The sequence below is a fragment of the Triticum aestivum genome, chromosome 4A (assembly GCF_018294505.1).
Source record: "Triticum aestivum cultivar Chinese Spring chromosome 4A, IWGSC CS RefSeq v2.1, whole genome shotgun sequence".
Classification (NCBI taxonomy): domain Eukaryota; kingdom Viridiplantae; phylum Streptophyta; class Magnoliopsida; order Poales; family Poaceae; genus Triticum; species Triticum aestivum.
This window is the reverse complement of record NC_057803.1, coordinates 95,379,820-95,397,985: the sequence shown is the minus strand read 5'-3', so window position 1 is coordinate 95,397,985 and position 18,166 is coordinate 95,379,820. Positions and strand designations below refer to the sequence as shown.

Sequence of the window (18,166 nt, the reverse complement as noted above, 5' to 3'; positions counted from 1 at the left end):
AACTTAATAGTTCTTTATTGACCTGCAATCTTTGCTTCCAGAACTGTTTAGGAGCCATTGATGGGTCACATGTTCCTATAACCGCAACACCTGGGATTGCTGCTCCATTTCGGAATAGGAAGGGTACCTTGAGTCATAATATTATGGTTGCATGCGACTTCGATTTAAAAATCACTTTCATATCATGTGGCTGGGAGGGTTCAGCTACGGATGCGAGGGTTCTTCATTTTCTGCAAACACTCAGTCATTTCTTGCACCTTATCGGGGTGTCCGGTATCATTTGAAAGAATTTGGTCATGGACATCCTCGGCCACAAAACCACAAGGAATTGTTCAATCATCGGCATGCTGTTCTACGAAACCATGTGGAAAGGTCCCTAGGAATTCTTAAAAAGTGCTTCCCAATTCTTCATGTCGGCACACTGCATTCAATCGAGAACCAAGTGAAACTTCCCGCAGCTGCCGTAGTTCTTCACAATATCATCAAAATGGAGAATGGTGACGAGACTTGGCTTGACAACCAGCCCGATAACATAGCGCCAAATGCTTTTGTTGATCTCCCGAATGGCGATGAGAATAACTATGGGAACAAGGACTTAGGGAACACTCTAAGGGATGAAATCGCAATGCAAATGTGGGAAGCATACCATCCTGAATAGCCAACATGATGGTGTGTGTTTTATCATATATATACATATACTAATTAATTAACTTCTCTTGTCTTCGTCATCTAATATGTATCCAAAGGGGTCCCCAAAGTACAATCTCATGAAAGCAAGTGGGAAAAAGCTTCACACGGTGCCAAGAAGCCATCACCCAAAATTAAAAAGACACCTCCAAGAGGTATTTGGTCTACTTAATCTCCATTTCTCAGATCTTTCCAATTAAGTTCTATGCTTGCTGTTATGTTTGGTCAATGATATCTTTCAATACTACATGTAGTGGTGCATTATAGCAGAAACAAGTCTATAACAGGAGTATATAGACTACTAGAGTATTATTTAGCTGACAGTTTTCCCAAAAGAAGTACTGCTCACTTATTATGTTTCGTCAATGGTATGACATAATCACTAGTAGAGTATAAGTTAGAGAATAAAGTAGCATATGTAGGTCACACAACTCACTCTACTATAGATAATGAATAACTCACTCTTATCATGTTGTTGGAAGTTTTCACTAGTCCTCCTAAAGTTTATCACTATTTGTTTTCAAATTGAATGATAGTAACTCCTCTTATCATGTTGAGCATTAAGTTTGAACAATGTAAATTTGTGTTGGTGTAGTTAAAAAGCCAAGAACTCAATGGAACCCAGCTTTGGAAAAGGTTTGGTTGAGATACTTCAGGAGCACAACACTCCGTACCATAGGGGACATAATGGTTGGTCAACTGAAGCGTGGAATAGGATGGCTGGTTTATTTCATGAAAGATATGGCCACACTAATTTTACAAAGATACAGATTCAGGAAAAGCAAAAAGACTTGAAAGCTCAATACCGACTTATTAAGGATGCTCGCAAACAGAGCAGTGTCAGCTGGAACTATCATACACACATGATAGATGCTGACGCGCATCTTTGACAAAACTTGATGACTGTAAGTTCTAGTGTAGTGCATTTTGTCTTTGCAAAACTTGATGACTTGTATTCCATTATTTTGTAATCAATCTTGTTTTCGAGCAATCTAAGTTTGATAAATCATTTCTTTTATATATACAGACGTGGCCAGAAATAGCTAAGTTCCAGAATAAGCCCTTTCCCCTCTACGATAAGCTTGGTGATCTGTATGATGGTGAGTTACTGAGTTGAATGGATTTTCATTTCCTCTCTTTTTGTTGACCTTTATAACGAATTTTCATTGTTGTGTGTCCTTTAATGATAACTTGGGTGTTTGTGCAAGGCATGTAGCAGAAGGTAACTTCAATTTCACATCAACTGAGGTTACACAAGTGAGTGATGGTGATCCCGAAGTTGAAAGAGAGAAGATTGCCTTCTCTTTTGACCTGAATCAATACGATGATGATTTACACATGTATGATGATCCAAGAGATGCCGCCCCAAGTGATGGTCCAAGAGATGCTGCCCCAAGTGATGGTCCTAGAGATGCTGCCCCAAGTGATGGTCCAAGAGGTGCTGCCCCAAGTGATGGTTCAAGAGATGCTACACAAAGAGGTGGTGTTGCTGCTTCAAATAACAAGCATGTGAAGGAATCAAAGAAGGGTAAGAAGCGTGATGATCCTATGGTGGAAGTGATGGCACAATATGTGGAGATCAAATGGAAGCAAGCGGAGGAGGAGTCTGCTCTATTGGCAGGGGCAAAAAATGCCCAAGAATTCTCCATCAGCAAGTGCATTGCTGTTTTGCACAAGATGGAAAGTATCCACCGTGATGAAAGAGCCACTGCCTACAAAGTGTTCAAAAGTGTTGAGAACCGTGACATCTTTCTTAATTATGCCGCGGAAGATGAAGAGAGTGTTGCGGTGCTTCTTCGGAGCGAAATGGCAGAGTTGACTCAACATATCTAAGGTAACAATCTTCTGCATCCCCTTCTTCTTTGTGCTACCTATCAAGAACTCAAGATTTAGAGCATGCTGCTGTTATGGGGGGATCAAGATTCAGAGCTGTGTGACAATTCATAGCTACTTTTAATTGTTGTTGGCTGGCTCGTCGTCGAGTACTTATTAGATTGTGCTAGTAGTTACATGATGGAGTCAAGTCAAGTGGCGCTGCGTTTTGAACCATTTTTTTACCATGGAAATCGTTAGGTTTGTTAGTTCATCTTGGTTCGATTTGTTATGCAACCTTTGCTCTGAATTGTGAATGCGGTCATATGCAAATCACTGCAGCCAACGGCACTGAACTTGTTTGGCAATAAAGAAACAGCGATGATGTTTCTAGCAAGTTTCCTTGTTTATCTATAATAGTACTAGAAATCGTCTGTTCATCCATCCAGCCACTAGAAATCGTCTGATTATAAATACAGAGATCTTGTGGTATCTCACCAGCCACCAGGTGACCTGACTGGTCCATCCATCTTCGGCCCATCAAGTTGCATCTTGCGTGCCACATCAGATTCTTCTTGCTTTTGTGTTTATTACAATTTGATTTAATCTAAAAGTAGTTCTGTACCTCTTGATGTAGCTCTAACAAGGCCATGAAATAATTCATACTATTTCTTCATTGTAATTTTCCCTTTGCAAAACAGTCTACAGCCTCTGAAGTTGAACAAATCTTGCCTTTGTTCTCTTTTTAATTTTGTATTTTGTGCTCTTAATATTTCTTGAAATATACTTGATCATTGTTGTTTATGCAAGGGAAAAGTCTCTTTGTTTGCTGAGACGAATTTTGGTATCCTCCAGGTCCTACCGAACCAGATTGAGAAGTGGAACAAGCAGAGGGAGGAGACGTTTGCAAGGTCCCTCGAAATCGTCTATTTGAGAGTCTCTTCGGTTGCTTTTGTGTCTGCGCTACTGCTGACTTGTAGTTGAAATTTATGCTCCTGTCATGTACTCTCTTCCAACACCCGTTGCGGAACATCAAGTGATGCTTTTCTCTATGTTGCATAAATAGATCAGCATGCTTATGTATTCTCAGCATGTACGCATTTCTTGCCTGGGTCTTGTGAATGCAGAGAACCTATGAGACATTTTTGGTTCTAAGTCATGCTGATGTGAGAGAATATGCTGCTGTTATGTGTATGTGATGATATATTGATTCCAAGTCAATAGAATTATGTTGTTCATGTGAAGAAGTGTTGCAAGATTAGATTTTTAACTGCTTTACACTATTTTAATTCAATATGGCAATCCCTTCCTATCAAACGTTGTTTTTTACATAGTGGGATTTGAAGGATGTGTGGCTAGAGGGTGATTTGAGGTTTCAAGGGGATTGTGTCGAAGAGGGGGATTCACCAAATCCCCTGAAATCCTCTCCTCCCAAAACCTCCACAATCGCTTGCTGTCAAATAAGGCCTAAAGGGTAAATGGTATGAGACGCACACCCCACGAGTTAACTGGGCTGGCCCATAAATGTTCAACTATCGTTCCTGGTTTGTGTATACTTCTCGGTCGGTCTCAGACTCTTTTCTTTTCTTTTTACCCTCTTTTTTTCAATTTAACTTATCTCAATTTCTTTGTCCAAATTTGTGAACACGTTTGAAAATTCATGAACATATTTCATATTGAAAAACATTGAACATTTCTGAAATTATTGAACATTTTTAAAATTAGCGAAGTTTTTTGATATTTGCAAACATTTTTTGAAAGTTCTTGAACTTTTTTCATATTCGCAAACTTTTTTGAATTTCATTATCATTTTTTTGAATTCATCAACTTCTTTAATCCATGAACTCTTTTTCAACAATTACGATCCTTTTTCCAATCCAAGATTTGGTTTTCAAAATCATGAACTTTTTTTAGATACGTGAATTTTAAAATCTGTGAACTTTTTCAAATGTACGTTTTTTAAATTCGTGAATATTTTTGAAGTTCACAATTTTTTTCATATTCATGAACTTATCCTTTAAAATCCGTGAACTTTTTTTGTATTCATGAACTTTTTTCAAAATTTGTGAATTTTGTTTTTATTTTCTACTTTTTTAGATTCGTGGACCTTTTTCAAATTTGTGGACTTTATGTAAATTCATGGGCATTATTTTCCAAATTTGCAAACTTTTCCTTTCAAATTAGTGAACTTTAGTATATCGTGAACTATTTAATTAGTGTTTTTTCGTTGTTCATGAACTTTTCTCTAATCCTAGACATTTTTATTTGCATTTTTAGTTCATCATTTTTGGTATTTTGCAAAAAATTTCAAAATCTTATTTATTTATTTTGTTTATTTTCAAAACTTCAATGGTCAAGGGTCACTAGCAGAATGACCAACCGAGCCAACAAAGAATCGAGCTAGCGAGTGAACCTGCCAGTCGACGGAGGGCTCGAGTGAGTGTTCATGTTAATGGGTCGGCCCAACTCACCAAGCGCCTGAGCGCAAACGGGACAAGTGACGCTTAAGGCGCTATATAAGAGACCTAGGCATGTGCTCCCAGAAACGCACGCTCAAGGACGAGGCAAAAGACGCCAGACCATGGGAAGGGGGAGGGTAACGCGAATGCGGCCCACTGACCATGGACCAACAGATCCGACACGGTGGTGAGGAATGGACTAACAGGATTGGACGACGCGAAGGCCATCTGGCAGGCGGATAGGGACGACGTGAATCGGTCGGATGATGCATGGGTGCGCGAGGCCGTGGATGGCCTCAGGTCGCGGGTACTCCACCATCCTTTAAAGCCCTTTAAAGGGGTAATGAGCATCGATGAGTGCTTGACACATTACGAGAAAAAAAATACAAATGGAATTGCTAAATCTCAGTCGACCAAGAATTAACCAAGTATCTGGATGCTATATATGTGGGGTCTTACATGGTGATCGGTGCAAAAAAATCTTCAGATTTTCCCTTTTCTTTATTACTACATCCGTTTCTAAATATAAGTTTTTTAGGGATTTCAATACAAACTACATACAGATGTATATAGACATAATTTAGAGTGTAGATTCATTCATTTTGCTCCGTATGTAGTCCTTTATTGAAATCTCTAAAATGACTTACATTTAGAAACAGCGGAAGTATAGATTATGTCACTTGACTAATACCTAATTAAGTCTTATTCAATTGAAACCTAGCCACACCAAATACAAATAGATTTAGGTGGATATTTATTTCCCTCTAAACTGTAGTGCAAGAAATCCTCGAAGACGATCATAAAAATGAACTCATAAGAATTCAAATTCTCTCCCTGCAAAAAATAATAATTCAAATCCTCAAAGCATGCCATAAAACGGGCAAGGAAGACATGGATCCGTGCACGCAAACTACTAGCTCACAACAAAAAGAGCGTGAGCCGGAAAAACGTGGCGAAGGCTAGACAAACAAACTAGTCACACCGTTGTTGAGGACATGAATCGTTTTTCACATGTTAAGAAATGAACTAACTTCTAGAGACAAATCAGTGGAAGGTAGACTACAACTACCAAAAACTTGTCAAAACTCCAAATGGACGTTCATGAAAAAAGGGAAATCTAGTGTAAAAAAAGAGACAAAAACAACGTTTGACACTATTCATATTTGAAATTGTCTTTTTTGTTTCTCAATATACATTTCGAGTTTGGACCTGAAATTTTTAGAGGTTGAAGTCTCATTCCTTGTGAACATTTTTTCAGAATTTTGAAACTTTTAAATCAATATTTTAAAATTAAGCATGAAGAAAACCACAAGGATGGGAGCACGTGATATTTCCCCGCATGTATGCATTTGGACATAAATTCGTTTTTTCTTTTAGGGGACATAGGTTCGCGTACAAGCCAAGGAGGGGTGGCGAAAGCGGAACAAACCATCAGCCCAAACATTCTTTGGAGAGGTGTCAGGAGGCACGAGGCCTCCCATCAATTCAAGACTGATCCTAAAAAAATCAATTCAAGACTGGAGTCTTAATTAGTCCAGGAGGAGCCCTAGTTAAATCACAAATACTCGTACGACCGGACACTTAAATAAACAAAAGACAACGAAATTCTAGGGTGAGCAGAGGCAGAAGCAGAGACAGAGACGTCAGAGTCCAGAGATCCCACACCCCGCCCGCCGTCGTCCCTCACGCGCATCGTCCTGCTGCCCTCCTGCCTTGCTCGTGCCCGCCTCCTCCCACCTGCGCCGCGGCTGCGCGAGCAGCAGCAGTAGAAATACAGAGGGAAGGAGCAGTGCGTGCCCGTCCGTCCGTCCGCCTGGGCCTCTCGCTCCCCCCTCAACCGCCTGCTCCCTAACCCAGTCCACCCCCTTCACATTATCCGCGTGCGCGGACTGCCCGGCCGGGGGCGCCGCCGTGCGGTGCTGCTGCTACCTGCTGCCGCTGTTGCTGGTGGTGGCGCCGTCGAGGCCGGCGATGGCGATCCGCGGCCCGGACGCCGCGTCCGTCCTCCCCATGACGCTGCTCTTCTCCCTCGGCTTCTTCTGCGCCCGCTTCGTCCTCGACCGCCTACTGTACAAGGTACGGAACCAGCTCCTCCGCCGCCGCCCCTTCCCGCCAGATTCGCGCTGGGTTCCGCGAGATCTCTCGCCCCACGTCTGCACCTCGTGCTGCCGCTCAATGCTCGCTGGTGTTGCTGCCGAATTCGTAACCGATCAATGTGATCCGGCTAATCTGACTAACCGTCCGTGCGCATGTGATGCAACGCCCCGCCGACTGTGCCCCGAGTGGAAACTGCTCATTAACTGCCTTACTGATGGATGCTGTCTAGGACTCCTGTGTCTGTACTACTACTGCAGTTATTAAGCTGAGCTTGCTTGTCTGTTCTCATGCCTTCTGGTGTTCCATGTACTCTGTACTGTAGTGAGCATTATCATGTCGTGTACCAACAATTCCTACATGATACACCACTGCACTTGATTATTATCTTCGATTTCGAAGCCACTGTAAAATCCATATACAGTCTGAAATTATTTACATGATGCTTCAGATTACTGAATAATATAATTGTTCTATTTGTTCTATAAATCTGTCTCAATAGGCCCCTAGGTTACCTCTGCTTTAATTATGTACAGTATATGTTCATTCGCTTCTGTCCAAATTTTCTGAAATTTTACCATGAACTATATTTTACATCACTGAATATTCGTCAGTTTAACCTTCACATCTGATGTTTGGCTGTTCGTATATGTCATTTCAGCCGTTGGCAGTTTACCTTTTCACTAGCAAGGCTTCTAAGTTGATGAATGATGAGGCCAGGCAAGCAAAGATTGTCAAGTTCTCAGAGTCTACTTGGAAGCTGACATACTATGCTTCTGTTCAGGCATGGGTCCTATTGATAATAAAGCAGGAACCATGGTCGTTGGATACATTGCAATACTTCGATGGCTGGCCAAATCAACCCATCCCGTGAGTGCCAAGTATACTTCTATAATTTTCTTAAATATAGGGTATACTGGTGTTGCATGAGCTTTCTGCCCTGATACATGGTCTCTTCAATTTCTTTAAAGTTGAAGAGAGAGAGCTTATTGTTATTGCAATACATTAACCTCTAAATGTACTCAAAAGTATGAATTTCAGAATATTTCAGATCATTTAAGATCATGAAATATTTAATTATCTCGTAATTTGATATATGTAAAAAAATCATAAACTCGCTTACCTTGCTATTAAGCTAACATGATAAGGTTGCCTATGTTCAAAACATTTTTATGTATCCTCTCCTTCACGAGTATTAACACACTGTTTCGTACACCCTTCAGGGTGTTGCTACTGTACCATTATCTTGTACTGGCACTTAGAGGAAATATTTATGCACATTTCTTACTTTATATACATTGACATTATTTATTTATTGTTGATAGCTTTATTTATAGTCAAGAAAGTTAGGTAGATTCGCACACCATTTGTTGCATATGGTCTCTTACTGTCTTATAGAGAGTCCCTAAACTCTATCTGCAATAACTTTAAATAACTGACGTTTGGAGGCATGCATAGAAGTTGCAAAGATCTATTATCCAGCGACCACATACTTTACTGTACCCATTTTCACTTTAAACTTTTACATGTGATCTTGTAATAGCTTTATTACCTTGATAAAGGAATCCTGCTTCATTTAACCTTTACCAACTATAACCATGGTAAATTATTGTTCTCCCATCCTTCTACTTAGTCTTAGCTTTTCTAGGAAATGTGAGGGGTAAGGTTTACCTCGCATGACCTTCCATTTAGAAGGGAAGATGCATACTCATGATGCCGTTCTTTGTTTGATGTTTGATGACATGATGCTCGGAACACCTTGCCGTGCTCATTATCACACAAAACAAATGGCTCAGGTTTTATAGATTTTAGATATGTTAATAGGAACTTTGAAACACTCCCGGGCATATTTGTTTGGAACCATTTAACCTATTCTTTGAGTGAAGTGATATTTTGTCCTTTTCTCTAATATATATGTTGACCTCTGTATCTCAGGTCCTCATTGAGACTTTTCTACATGTGCCAGTGTGGATTTTATATCTACAGCATTTTTGCTCTCATTGCCTGGGAAACCCGCAGAAAAGATTTTGCTGTGATGATGTCTCATCATGTAGTAACATCTGTTCTTATTGGATATTCATTTCTGACTGGGTAAATATTTCTTGAGCCTCTTTAATTGTGTATTTTCTGGATTGCAAATTGTATGGGAACGGACTTCTGTTATATTCTGATGTGTCCTATTTATGGTCAGTTGGTCATTATGCATCAAAAAACCATCAATTACCAATCACTTACGCTGGAATCCAATGACTTTGCAGTGTGCACTGAAGCTTGGCAATTCTCTAGATCTTTCTAGTTACCTACTGGTTTGATTTGATAAACAAATATTATCATGTACTCCCTCCGTCCGGAAATACTTGCCATCAAAATGGATAAAAGGGGATGTATCTAGACGTATTTTAGTTCTAGATACATCTTTTTTTATCCATTGTGATGACAAGTATTTTCGGACGGAGGGAGTATGAAAATCTATAAATTGGAAAGCAGAATTTATAATGGCAATAATAGATCGATTTAACTCTTGCTGTTGATTGATCTGAATGTTCTAGTAAGCAGTGCTTAATTTGGTCTTTTGTCCCTGCAGCATGGCCATGTCATGTAACAGTACATAGATATTTCTGAAAATCATTGTGCTTCATTAGAACAAAGGGTACTGCACTCCCTTGTAATTTCGCTTTTTTTCATGCAGCATAGCTATGTAATCTCACAATACATATATATTTCTGAAATCATTGTACTATAGAGGCATTCATTTCTTTTTACTTCTTTCTGTTGATTATGATCATTCATAGGATATACTAGACTTTTATAGCTAAAATCAAAATTCCAACACAGCTCTAAGGCAACTAAAGTTACATTTCTGCAGATTTTTTCGAATTGGGACAATTATTCTTGCGTTGCATGACGCGAGTGACGTGTTCCTTGAAACTGCCAAATTGTGCAAGTACACTGAAAAAGAACTAGGGGCTAGCTTATTTTTTGGGCTTTTTGCTCTCTCTTGGCTCCTGCTACGTCTGATTTACTTCCCATTTTGGATAATCAAAACCTCAAGGTTTGTTTGCTACTTTGGTACATAATTTCTTGTATTCCTTTTACTTCCAAAGGTTGAAACTCACTGTTCTTGTTCTTGCAATGCCAGCTACCAGTCCATCATATCCTTGAGGAAGCTGGATAGGTTCCCAACGACCTTGTACTACGTTTTCAACACAATGCTTCTCACATTACTTGTGTTTCATGTATATTGGGGGAAACTCATATTTTTAATGATAATGAAACAATTGAATTGAATAATAAAGGAAAAGTCGGAGAGGATGTTCGATCTGGTAAGGTTTTATTTCTTTGCTGCAATCAGTTGTTGTTTGATTTGCATTCACCCTTTTTCAGCCTGTCTGATGTTTTTTTTACGAACTCACAGATGGTATTAGGATATCTACATACTTTTTTTGTGTGAAATTTGGATTCCCCCCTTCTCTTCCAGATAATACAGGCTTAACTTTGTCGGCAAATTGTGCATTTCGAAATGAAAGGAGAGGGGAATCAGTAGGGGAGACCCATATGACATACATAATGAAATAATGAACCACACATTTCAATTTTGACTAGTTGCATGAATAGTGCAGTCATAATATCACACATTGATCAGATTGGCTAATGGTAACCGGCTCCGATGCATTGCTTGGGAGACCCCCTTCCATCATTATCAGTTATAAAGATTTGAATCGCACCAGAAACTGTATTAACCCAGGTTTTTGTTAGCTGTAATCATTTAAGTTGATGAATTTCTTCACAATGCAGATTCGGATGATGATTGATGGGGGTGGTTCTTTGACAATTGTGATGGGCCATTTCTTTGCTGGTACCTTGCCCTGTACTTACAACAGTAGATTGTGTTGGTCGGCAAGCTTGTGCTAAGAAAGTTTCATCTCTGTATATTACCTTATGATATCAAAGATTGCTAGACCAAGAAACAGAGCAGGTCTATATATACCGGGTATAGCTAGCAACCTTACTTGAAGGTCCCTTCATAAGTTTTGGTTCATCTTTCCTTGTTCGTAGAAAAGGCTTCAGAGGTCGTTTTCTGTGGCTTTTCCACAGAGCTTAGAAACTCCTCTCTGCCATGTCTTGTATACTGTGACTATGAGTAGGTTTAGTTCTAATTCATGGGAATAAGTTGATTTTTTTTATCAGGAGCTTAGAAAATCTCACATGTATCTTCTCATCTGATGTGCCAAGTGTCTCATGCTGCTAGTTATAACTTTTTGACGGCATTGGTTTCTTTATCTATGTGTGACTACGATCGCATCTGCATTGGTTTATAATGTACATGGCCGTGTTGTTAAGATAGTTCTGAGATTTACATTAGAAATACTAGGGAGTTAGGGATCCGGATAGACATGTCAAGCTTTGTTCTGGTGACTGCAATTTCAGATGCTGACAGGGCAGGATGTCTAGATGAGCAAAAGTCTACGGGTGGGTTTGCTATATTTCTTCACTCTAACTTGATTTCGTCAAGTGCTTGTAAGACGGATCCCCTTGTAAGAAGGCTATAATTATCTAGGTCTAAACTGTGTTGAAGGAGCTTGGAGTACAGCAACCAAGAGCAGTTTGTCTCTTGTGTGACAACTAGGGCATTTTGGAGACCGGACTCCATAGAGGCCTTAATTTTGGAAGTTTTAAAATTCAAACTTTGCAGTTTCAAAATATTCTGGAAAAAATACACATGTATACAAGGATGTAATGTGGTATGTGCGTAAAATTTTGGGATGAGATACCTTGAATTGCGGGTTGCAAATAAAAATTCATGGACTTTAAGGATGAATATTACATATTCTAAGAAGCCACATACTTTTTTTGTAGCTCTCATTTTAAGGTATTTTGGCCTGGAAATTTACACACATGTATATTATGTCTCTAGGTAAAATTTTTGAAACTAAAAAGTTTGAATTTTGAAGTTTCCGAATTAAGGCCTCCATGGAGCTTGGTCTCCATTTGGCATTTTTGGACAACTTGGTGCTACATATATGTTACCAAACCTGATATTTCATGGTCGGTTGTGTCTTAAATATCATGTTATTTTTGCCAAAGTTTAATAGTAGAGGCATCTTTATTTTCTTCTCTTGCTCTTTTCTAGAGCAACTTCAGCAGAGTCACCATAGTCGGATTGCCGCTCTATACGGATTTGGAGGCTATTGGACTTGTAAGCAAACATGAAATTGCCAAAACGGCTGCCTCTGTAAATAACTTTTTTTGACATCTTCAATTTTGTAGGGGCAATTTAAGCTCAATTTAATTTAACCAAACACATGTATCAGCACAATAACTTAATAACAACTATATTTAGTGGGCAAAATGTGTAGCATTACATATAATTAGCCATTGGAATGTCATTCGACGACATCTTCATAATATGCAATCTCACTATTCAACATTGCCATCGACCTCCCCTGAGAGATTGTCAAGGTAGGCATAGGGGTCAGACTCACGAGCGGCAGTCGCGAGTTGTTGTTGCTCCTTATCGGTGGTTGCAGGGTAGAATTGTGCTCTCGTTGCGAGCTTTGAGGGCACAGAGCCACAACACGATGGCGACCGGGGACTCGGAGGCGACAGGGCAGCGGTGTTGATGGGAACGACCTCGTTGACGTGTATGATGGCATCCAAGGCACCAGATCAATGCCTTCCGCTGCCATGGGAGACAATATATTTGTCACGGGAGGATGAATCGCCACGCGTGTCGTCGTCGGAGGAGGAACCATTGGTTGCCGCAGCTAGTGCGCCCTAGGGGAGTTTGCACTGTCGGTGTGCCACAACTGGGACAAGCGGTTTAGCCAATGGGTTGCGCCCCTCCGGTGCGTCCGCATTATGGCGGAGAGGGGAGGAGATGGCTAGGGAAGGAGACGGCGAGAAAGGGGAGCTGGCAGCTAGGGTTTTGATGATGGGGACGTGTTGGCACCGGTATTTTATAACTGGGCCGCGTGGCGACCATCCAAACATGTGCCTCGGGAATTCAAGGTGAACGGGTACACCATCAATGGGCGGGTGGTTAGCTATCTCATCAACCCACTTGCCAGTGATTATCTTTTCGCGGTGGTGTGTTTGTTTGCCGGGCGCTCTATAAAATCCCGGCGTTGGCCAAAGAAGGAAGAAGCTGAAAGTTTCCTCCCAAGCTGGTGATTGGATATGGAGCGAGCTTTCCTCCCAAGCTGGTGATTGGATATGGAGCGAGCTTTCCTCCCAAGCTGGTGATTGGATATGGAGCGAGCTTCAAACGGGGCCTCCACAATCTTCTTATTTGAGCGAACTCCATAAATTATAGCGATCATGGTGTGCCATTTTAGGTCAAAATCACCGTATTGGCAATTATTATAGTCGTCGGGGCATACAACAACTCCGCTAGAGTTGCTCTTAGTTCGTTCCAAGATGATCACTCATCAGCACGATGAGACGAAAATTGGGTGAAAGAGACATGTGGCGCTCAGAGAACAGTTTGCCACGACAAATTGGCAATAGGATTTACGTACTATTTAGGGCCATTTGGCCAATTCAAGTGGACAAAGGATCGATTTGTAAATTTTAAAAGGTAAAACACGCATTCCTTCCCGCCAGCCGAGCGCGTCATGCTGCCGCACCGTGTTGCTTTGCCAATGGTCACAGGGAAAAAATAAGCCACAAAAAGAAAATGCCGACAAAGAAAAAGAGCGGAAAAAGTCCCTGGAGTGGGTCGCACATGCTGGATTTCATGGACCTGCACAGCATCGGCATGGGACGGCGAAAACTAAACAAAGCATAAAGAGCAAGAATCTTTAGTTGAGCAACAGCCACTACAGACTGAAGAAGGGAGCAACTGAACACCAGCGATAAATCCACGTTCTGGAAAAAAGATAGTCGCATTGTACCACGAAACAAGAGCATTGAGTTATTCAGCACTAAGCAACAACTGAAAATAGCTGGAGGGAACATTGAAAGAAGTAAAGAAACACGACGGAGATAGATACAGGGGCCCTAGATCTATCTAGGGGTGAGAGTATGCCGAACATTTGAACGGAAGCAATCTCCAGAGCAGGAGAACAGCCTTCAAGGCCACAACATTGGCAAATGTGGTTTGCATATTTTGGTACCGTGGAATAACCTGCATGAGCAAGATAATCCAACCATTTGATTAAAACATGTCAACCACAGTTAGAGCGCCAGAAAATTGCAACAGCCATCCGAGGATTCAGAAATTTGGGCCACTGAGTGGACTCGCCTGTCATGCGAATGATTTGGACAAATGATGGGAGCAACCACTGTGACCAAGATTAGAGAAGAAGCTTCTATTTAAGATCGGCCAAGAAAAGCAGTTGAAAAGAAACAACATAGATATTGGTGTTCCGTTATGCCCCTGGAACCATACCTTAAACCTAAAATGCACAAAAATACTACATACCTGAAACCTAAAATGCACAAAAATACTCCCTCCTTCCCATAATGTAAGACGTTTTTAGTGTTGAGGGAGTAGTACGCAGCGCAACCAAAACTGTTGGTCTGAACAACACATCCGGCTCAGAAACACTTCAAAGCCTTGGTAGCATTGATTTGGGATGTGGTTACAGGGAGTGTATTTGGAGTTCACATGCTCTTGCTCCCATACACTTGGAACCAACAATAGCTAACAGCTTAGGGTCGGAACACATTTGGCGAACTCCAAAAAGAACAGGACCTTAGTTTACAAGAGGGCGGGCAGGAGAGCTAACTAGGCATCTTCACAACTACAAAGGGCATACACAGATTCGTCCTCAACAACTCGACGCCGATGCTCCAACAATCAAGCATCAGCTTCCAGCTTCTTAGAATTCAAATTAAAGCACATGCACTTGTCTATAAGAGCCTCCGACTCGTTGCTGTATTCTTTGAACCTGTACTCCTCCAACTTGAAGGCTGATGGAACCTTCCCTTCACTGTAGCACCGGTTACACAAGCTAAACGAGTGTTTTGTTTCCATGAACCGTGAACCGATGATAGGATATCTGCATATGGAGCAGGTGTGGCTGCCATGGCGAACATGATCACTGTCTTCAAGCTTCACCAGTGTGGTTAGAATTCCAAACCCCCAATCAGGATCATTGAACATCTCGAGGAACTCTGTGTACGATACCATGGTAGGGTCGGACTCCCCATGCATTTCAAGCATGTCGCTAGCCCCATTGGTTGGTATGTAAACGGCACGGAGAAGTTTAATGTAACTTAGCGCGTCACTCCTCCTGATCTGGCCCCTGCCACCTTCGCTTGCAGGACGCCAAAGGAGTGCATCGAAGACGACACGCTTGCGCCTATCCACAGGACCAGAACAGATTGGAGCAATGATAGCAAAGAACATCCCAAGATCAACGCGGCCAGAGCCAGACGCATCAAGGACCGAGAGAATTCTTTCATTCATTGCCTTGACAGCACCCTGGAAGGTATCTGGCTTGAGGAAAGATAGGAGCCTGCGAAGAATAACCTCAAGAGCTGCTTTCCTGATCGACTTCTCTGGGATGCCAGTGCCTGAGTAGGATACGGGGACATCAGTCTCATTCATCTCTTTCCTCAGAAGCTCAGCATCACAGTGGCCAAGCTTTGTCGTCCTCTCGAATGCCCTTATATCAAGGGCATTGGCCAAATCCTGCCGCAATGTGGTCTTGCTTCCAACCCTCTTGAACTTGGATGCTTCTACAATAACAAAGGCTTCCTCTCCTTGAGCATCATGTTTTCCTTTTGAAGGCTTTAGCTTCTTTTTCTGCAGTGTCTTCAGATGTGAGATGGCATCATACACCTCCACCCTTTGTGTCATCTTAAATGCCTCCTTGAGTGCCTTCTTGGCCTCCTCGGACTCTCCCTGCCCAAGCAAAGCGACTGCCTTGTTTAGCTGAGCACGCCAATGGTTTGGTCGGATGCTCAGCACACGAGTATACATCTCCGCAGCTCGCACAAATCGGCATGCGTCCATGTTCAATCCACCAAGATTGTATAAGGCATCAACATGCCCAGGTTTAAGATCAATTGCTTTCTGGAACTCCTGAACTGCACGGTCATCATCCCCTACTGCATGCAAGGCTGACCCAAGATCACAGTGCGCATCAGCATAGTCTGGCTTCAGGAAGATGGCCTCCTCCAGTGCCTTCTCCGCTGCACGGTATTCCCCAACACCAAAGAGTGCACTCCCAAGGAGCTTCAGCGCGCGGGCATGGGATGGGCACAGTATGGCAGCCTCTCGATAGTGCTCGCAGGCACCAAGCACCATCCCCTCAGCCTCCATTGCAATACCAAGGTTGACATGGATCTGTGGGAGAATGTCCGCGGACTGGGAGTTACCTGCCTCTGCCGCCTCGAGGGCAAGGAGGAACTCCTCCTTGGCCTCGGCGTGGCGGCCCAGGGCGTAGAGGCAGTTACCAGCGCGGAAGTGCGGGCGGACGTCGGTGGGCTGAAGCTCGCAGGCACGGCGGAAGCTGGCAAGGGCGTCTCGGAAGAGGCGGTGCTCGGAGAGCGCCCGGCCGATGACCATGTGGTTGTCGAAGGCCTCCTCGCGAGAGCGGGAGGCGTCCGCGCGCGTGCGGAGAACAGCGAGCTCCTTGACGAAGGTGAGGTAGTCCCGGCTGGTCTCGTCCCACGGCGCGGACGCCAAACCCGAATCGGCGGAGGCGGAGATCTCCCTGGACCAGCCGGCCTCGGAGAAGGAGTCGAGATTGCTGCCGCCCCCGCTGGTGTCGACCGAGGAGGTCTTCCGCAGCTGCTTGGAGCGGAGGCGCTTGACGAGTATCTCCAGGTCGTCGAGGAGCGCCCAGGAGGAATCGAAGGCAATCCCGTGGCTGGGCGAGGTCGCCCAGGCCGGCGCGGCGACGGCGGCGCGGGAGCTGGACGAGGGGCCCGTGCCGCCGATGCCGAGCGGCTTGAGGTGGTCGTCGAGCAGCGAGGCGGCGACGGCGGCGCCGGAGGTCGGGGAGGAGGAGGCGGCGGCGTCCCCGGGCCCGATCTCGGGGGAGGAAGCGTCGGAGTCGACGGCGGGAAGGGAGAGCGCGAGGAAGTCGCGGTCGACGTCCCCGGCGCCGTCGTCGTAGGTGCGGAGCAGGCCGGTGAGAGACAGGCCCTGCCCCCCCGGGAGGATGAACTCGGCGTAGGTGCGGAAGACCTCGTCGAGGATGGCGGAGATCTGGTCGTCGCTGAACTTGACCCGTGGGTTGACGGCGACGACGAGCTTGGCCATCTCGGCCCGGTCGAGCCCGCCGTCCCCGTTGGCGTCGAAGCGCTCGAAGATCCTGCGCACCTTCTCGGCCCGCGCGCCCCTCCCCGCCGACGCCGCCGACGCGGACAGCGCCATCGCGGGAAGCCGCGCGCTGGGTGGGGGGGCGGAGCGGCGATCGACGGCGGATTCGGCACGCGCGGGGGCGGGGGATTTGAGGGGAGGGGGGAGGCGGGGGGCGGGGTGGAACCAGGGTGGAGCGGCGGTTGTGGTGCGGCGTGGGCGTGGGCGTGGTGTGGTGGAGGTGGAAGGGAGGGAGACGATGGTTGGAGGGGGGGAGGTGGCAGCCTGGCTTGTGGCTGGGCTAGCTGGATGGAGGGCTGAATTCGCGAGGGGAGGGCGCGTGCTGGTTCCCTCGCCATCACATGGACATGGTGGGATAGGGCGCTCCGCCAGCCCCGCTCCGTCCGTCCGGCCGGCACTGGTCAAGATTGCAAGGCTTTGGAGCCGCATGTATGTGTGGGCGCGCACGTTGAGGCGTTGGAGACCCCGTCACGCTCGGTCGCGCGCGCGCTCTCGCTGTCCCGCACCGTTATGTTTTGCGGTTGCAGTGGCCTCCTGCTGCTGGTGGCGGTCCTCGGCCGGTCGTGCTGCTGGTACCGCGGTCAGCAGGAGTGAACTGGTTGGTAGGTCCGCCCCCCGGCAGCCTTCTTGTCGTCGGGGACCGTCAATTTGGGTTTTGGTCCGTCAAAACAAGATCGCCAATGTTTTTTTTTTTTGCGGGATAAACGAAGATTTCATTAACTCAATGAGGCTTCCTGGCCTCTGAAAGGTTTACAATGCAGTGTAATCCCGATCGTAACCAAACAGCCGTGCGCGGGGTACTACGCCCATAAGCGGCGAGTGCGTGACTAGTATTATT

General features: G+C 44.3%; 3 protein-coding genes across 3 annotated transcripts; 2 read left to right on the top strand and 1 right to left on the bottom strand.

The window, feature by feature from the left end:
• The first annotated feature begins 296 nt into the window (after positions 1-296).
• Positions 297-2,520, top strand: LOC123083746 (uncharacterized). The gene is made up of 5 exons (XM_044505690.1): positions 297-372; positions 1,283-1,377; positions 1,676-1,791; positions 1,896-2,333; positions 2,439-2,520. Exons 1-5 carry the CDS (start codon positions 297-299, stop codon positions 2,518-2,520), a joined length of 807 nt encoding a protein of 268 aa, XP_044361625.1.
• A 4,039-nt stretch (positions 2,521-6,559) lies between these two features.
• On the top strand, positions 6,560-11,320 carry LOC123085368 (ASC1-like protein 3). The gene is made up of 6 exons (XM_044506994.1): positions 6,560-7,034; positions 7,714-7,922; positions 8,988-9,143; positions 9,919-10,104; positions 10,192-10,375; positions 10,848-11,320. The coding sequence occupies exons 1-5, from the start codon at positions 6,930-6,932 to the stop codon at positions 10,337-10,339; spliced, it is 804 nt and encodes a 267-aa protein (XP_044362929.1). The 5' UTR covers positions 6,560-6,929; the 3' UTR covers positions 10,340-10,375; positions 10,848-11,320.
• Positions 11,321-14,594: 3,274 nt separating this feature from the next.
• On the bottom strand, positions 14,595-17,723 carry LOC123085367 (uncharacterized TPR repeat-containing protein At1g05150). Its single transcript, XM_044506992.1, has one exon. It carries the CDS (start codon positions 17,380-17,382, stop codon positions 14,854-14,856), a length of 2,529 nt encoding a protein of 842 aa, XP_044362927.1. The 5' UTR covers positions 17,383-17,723; the 3' UTR covers positions 14,595-14,853.
• Between the last annotated feature and the right edge of the window lie 443 nt (positions 17,724-18,166).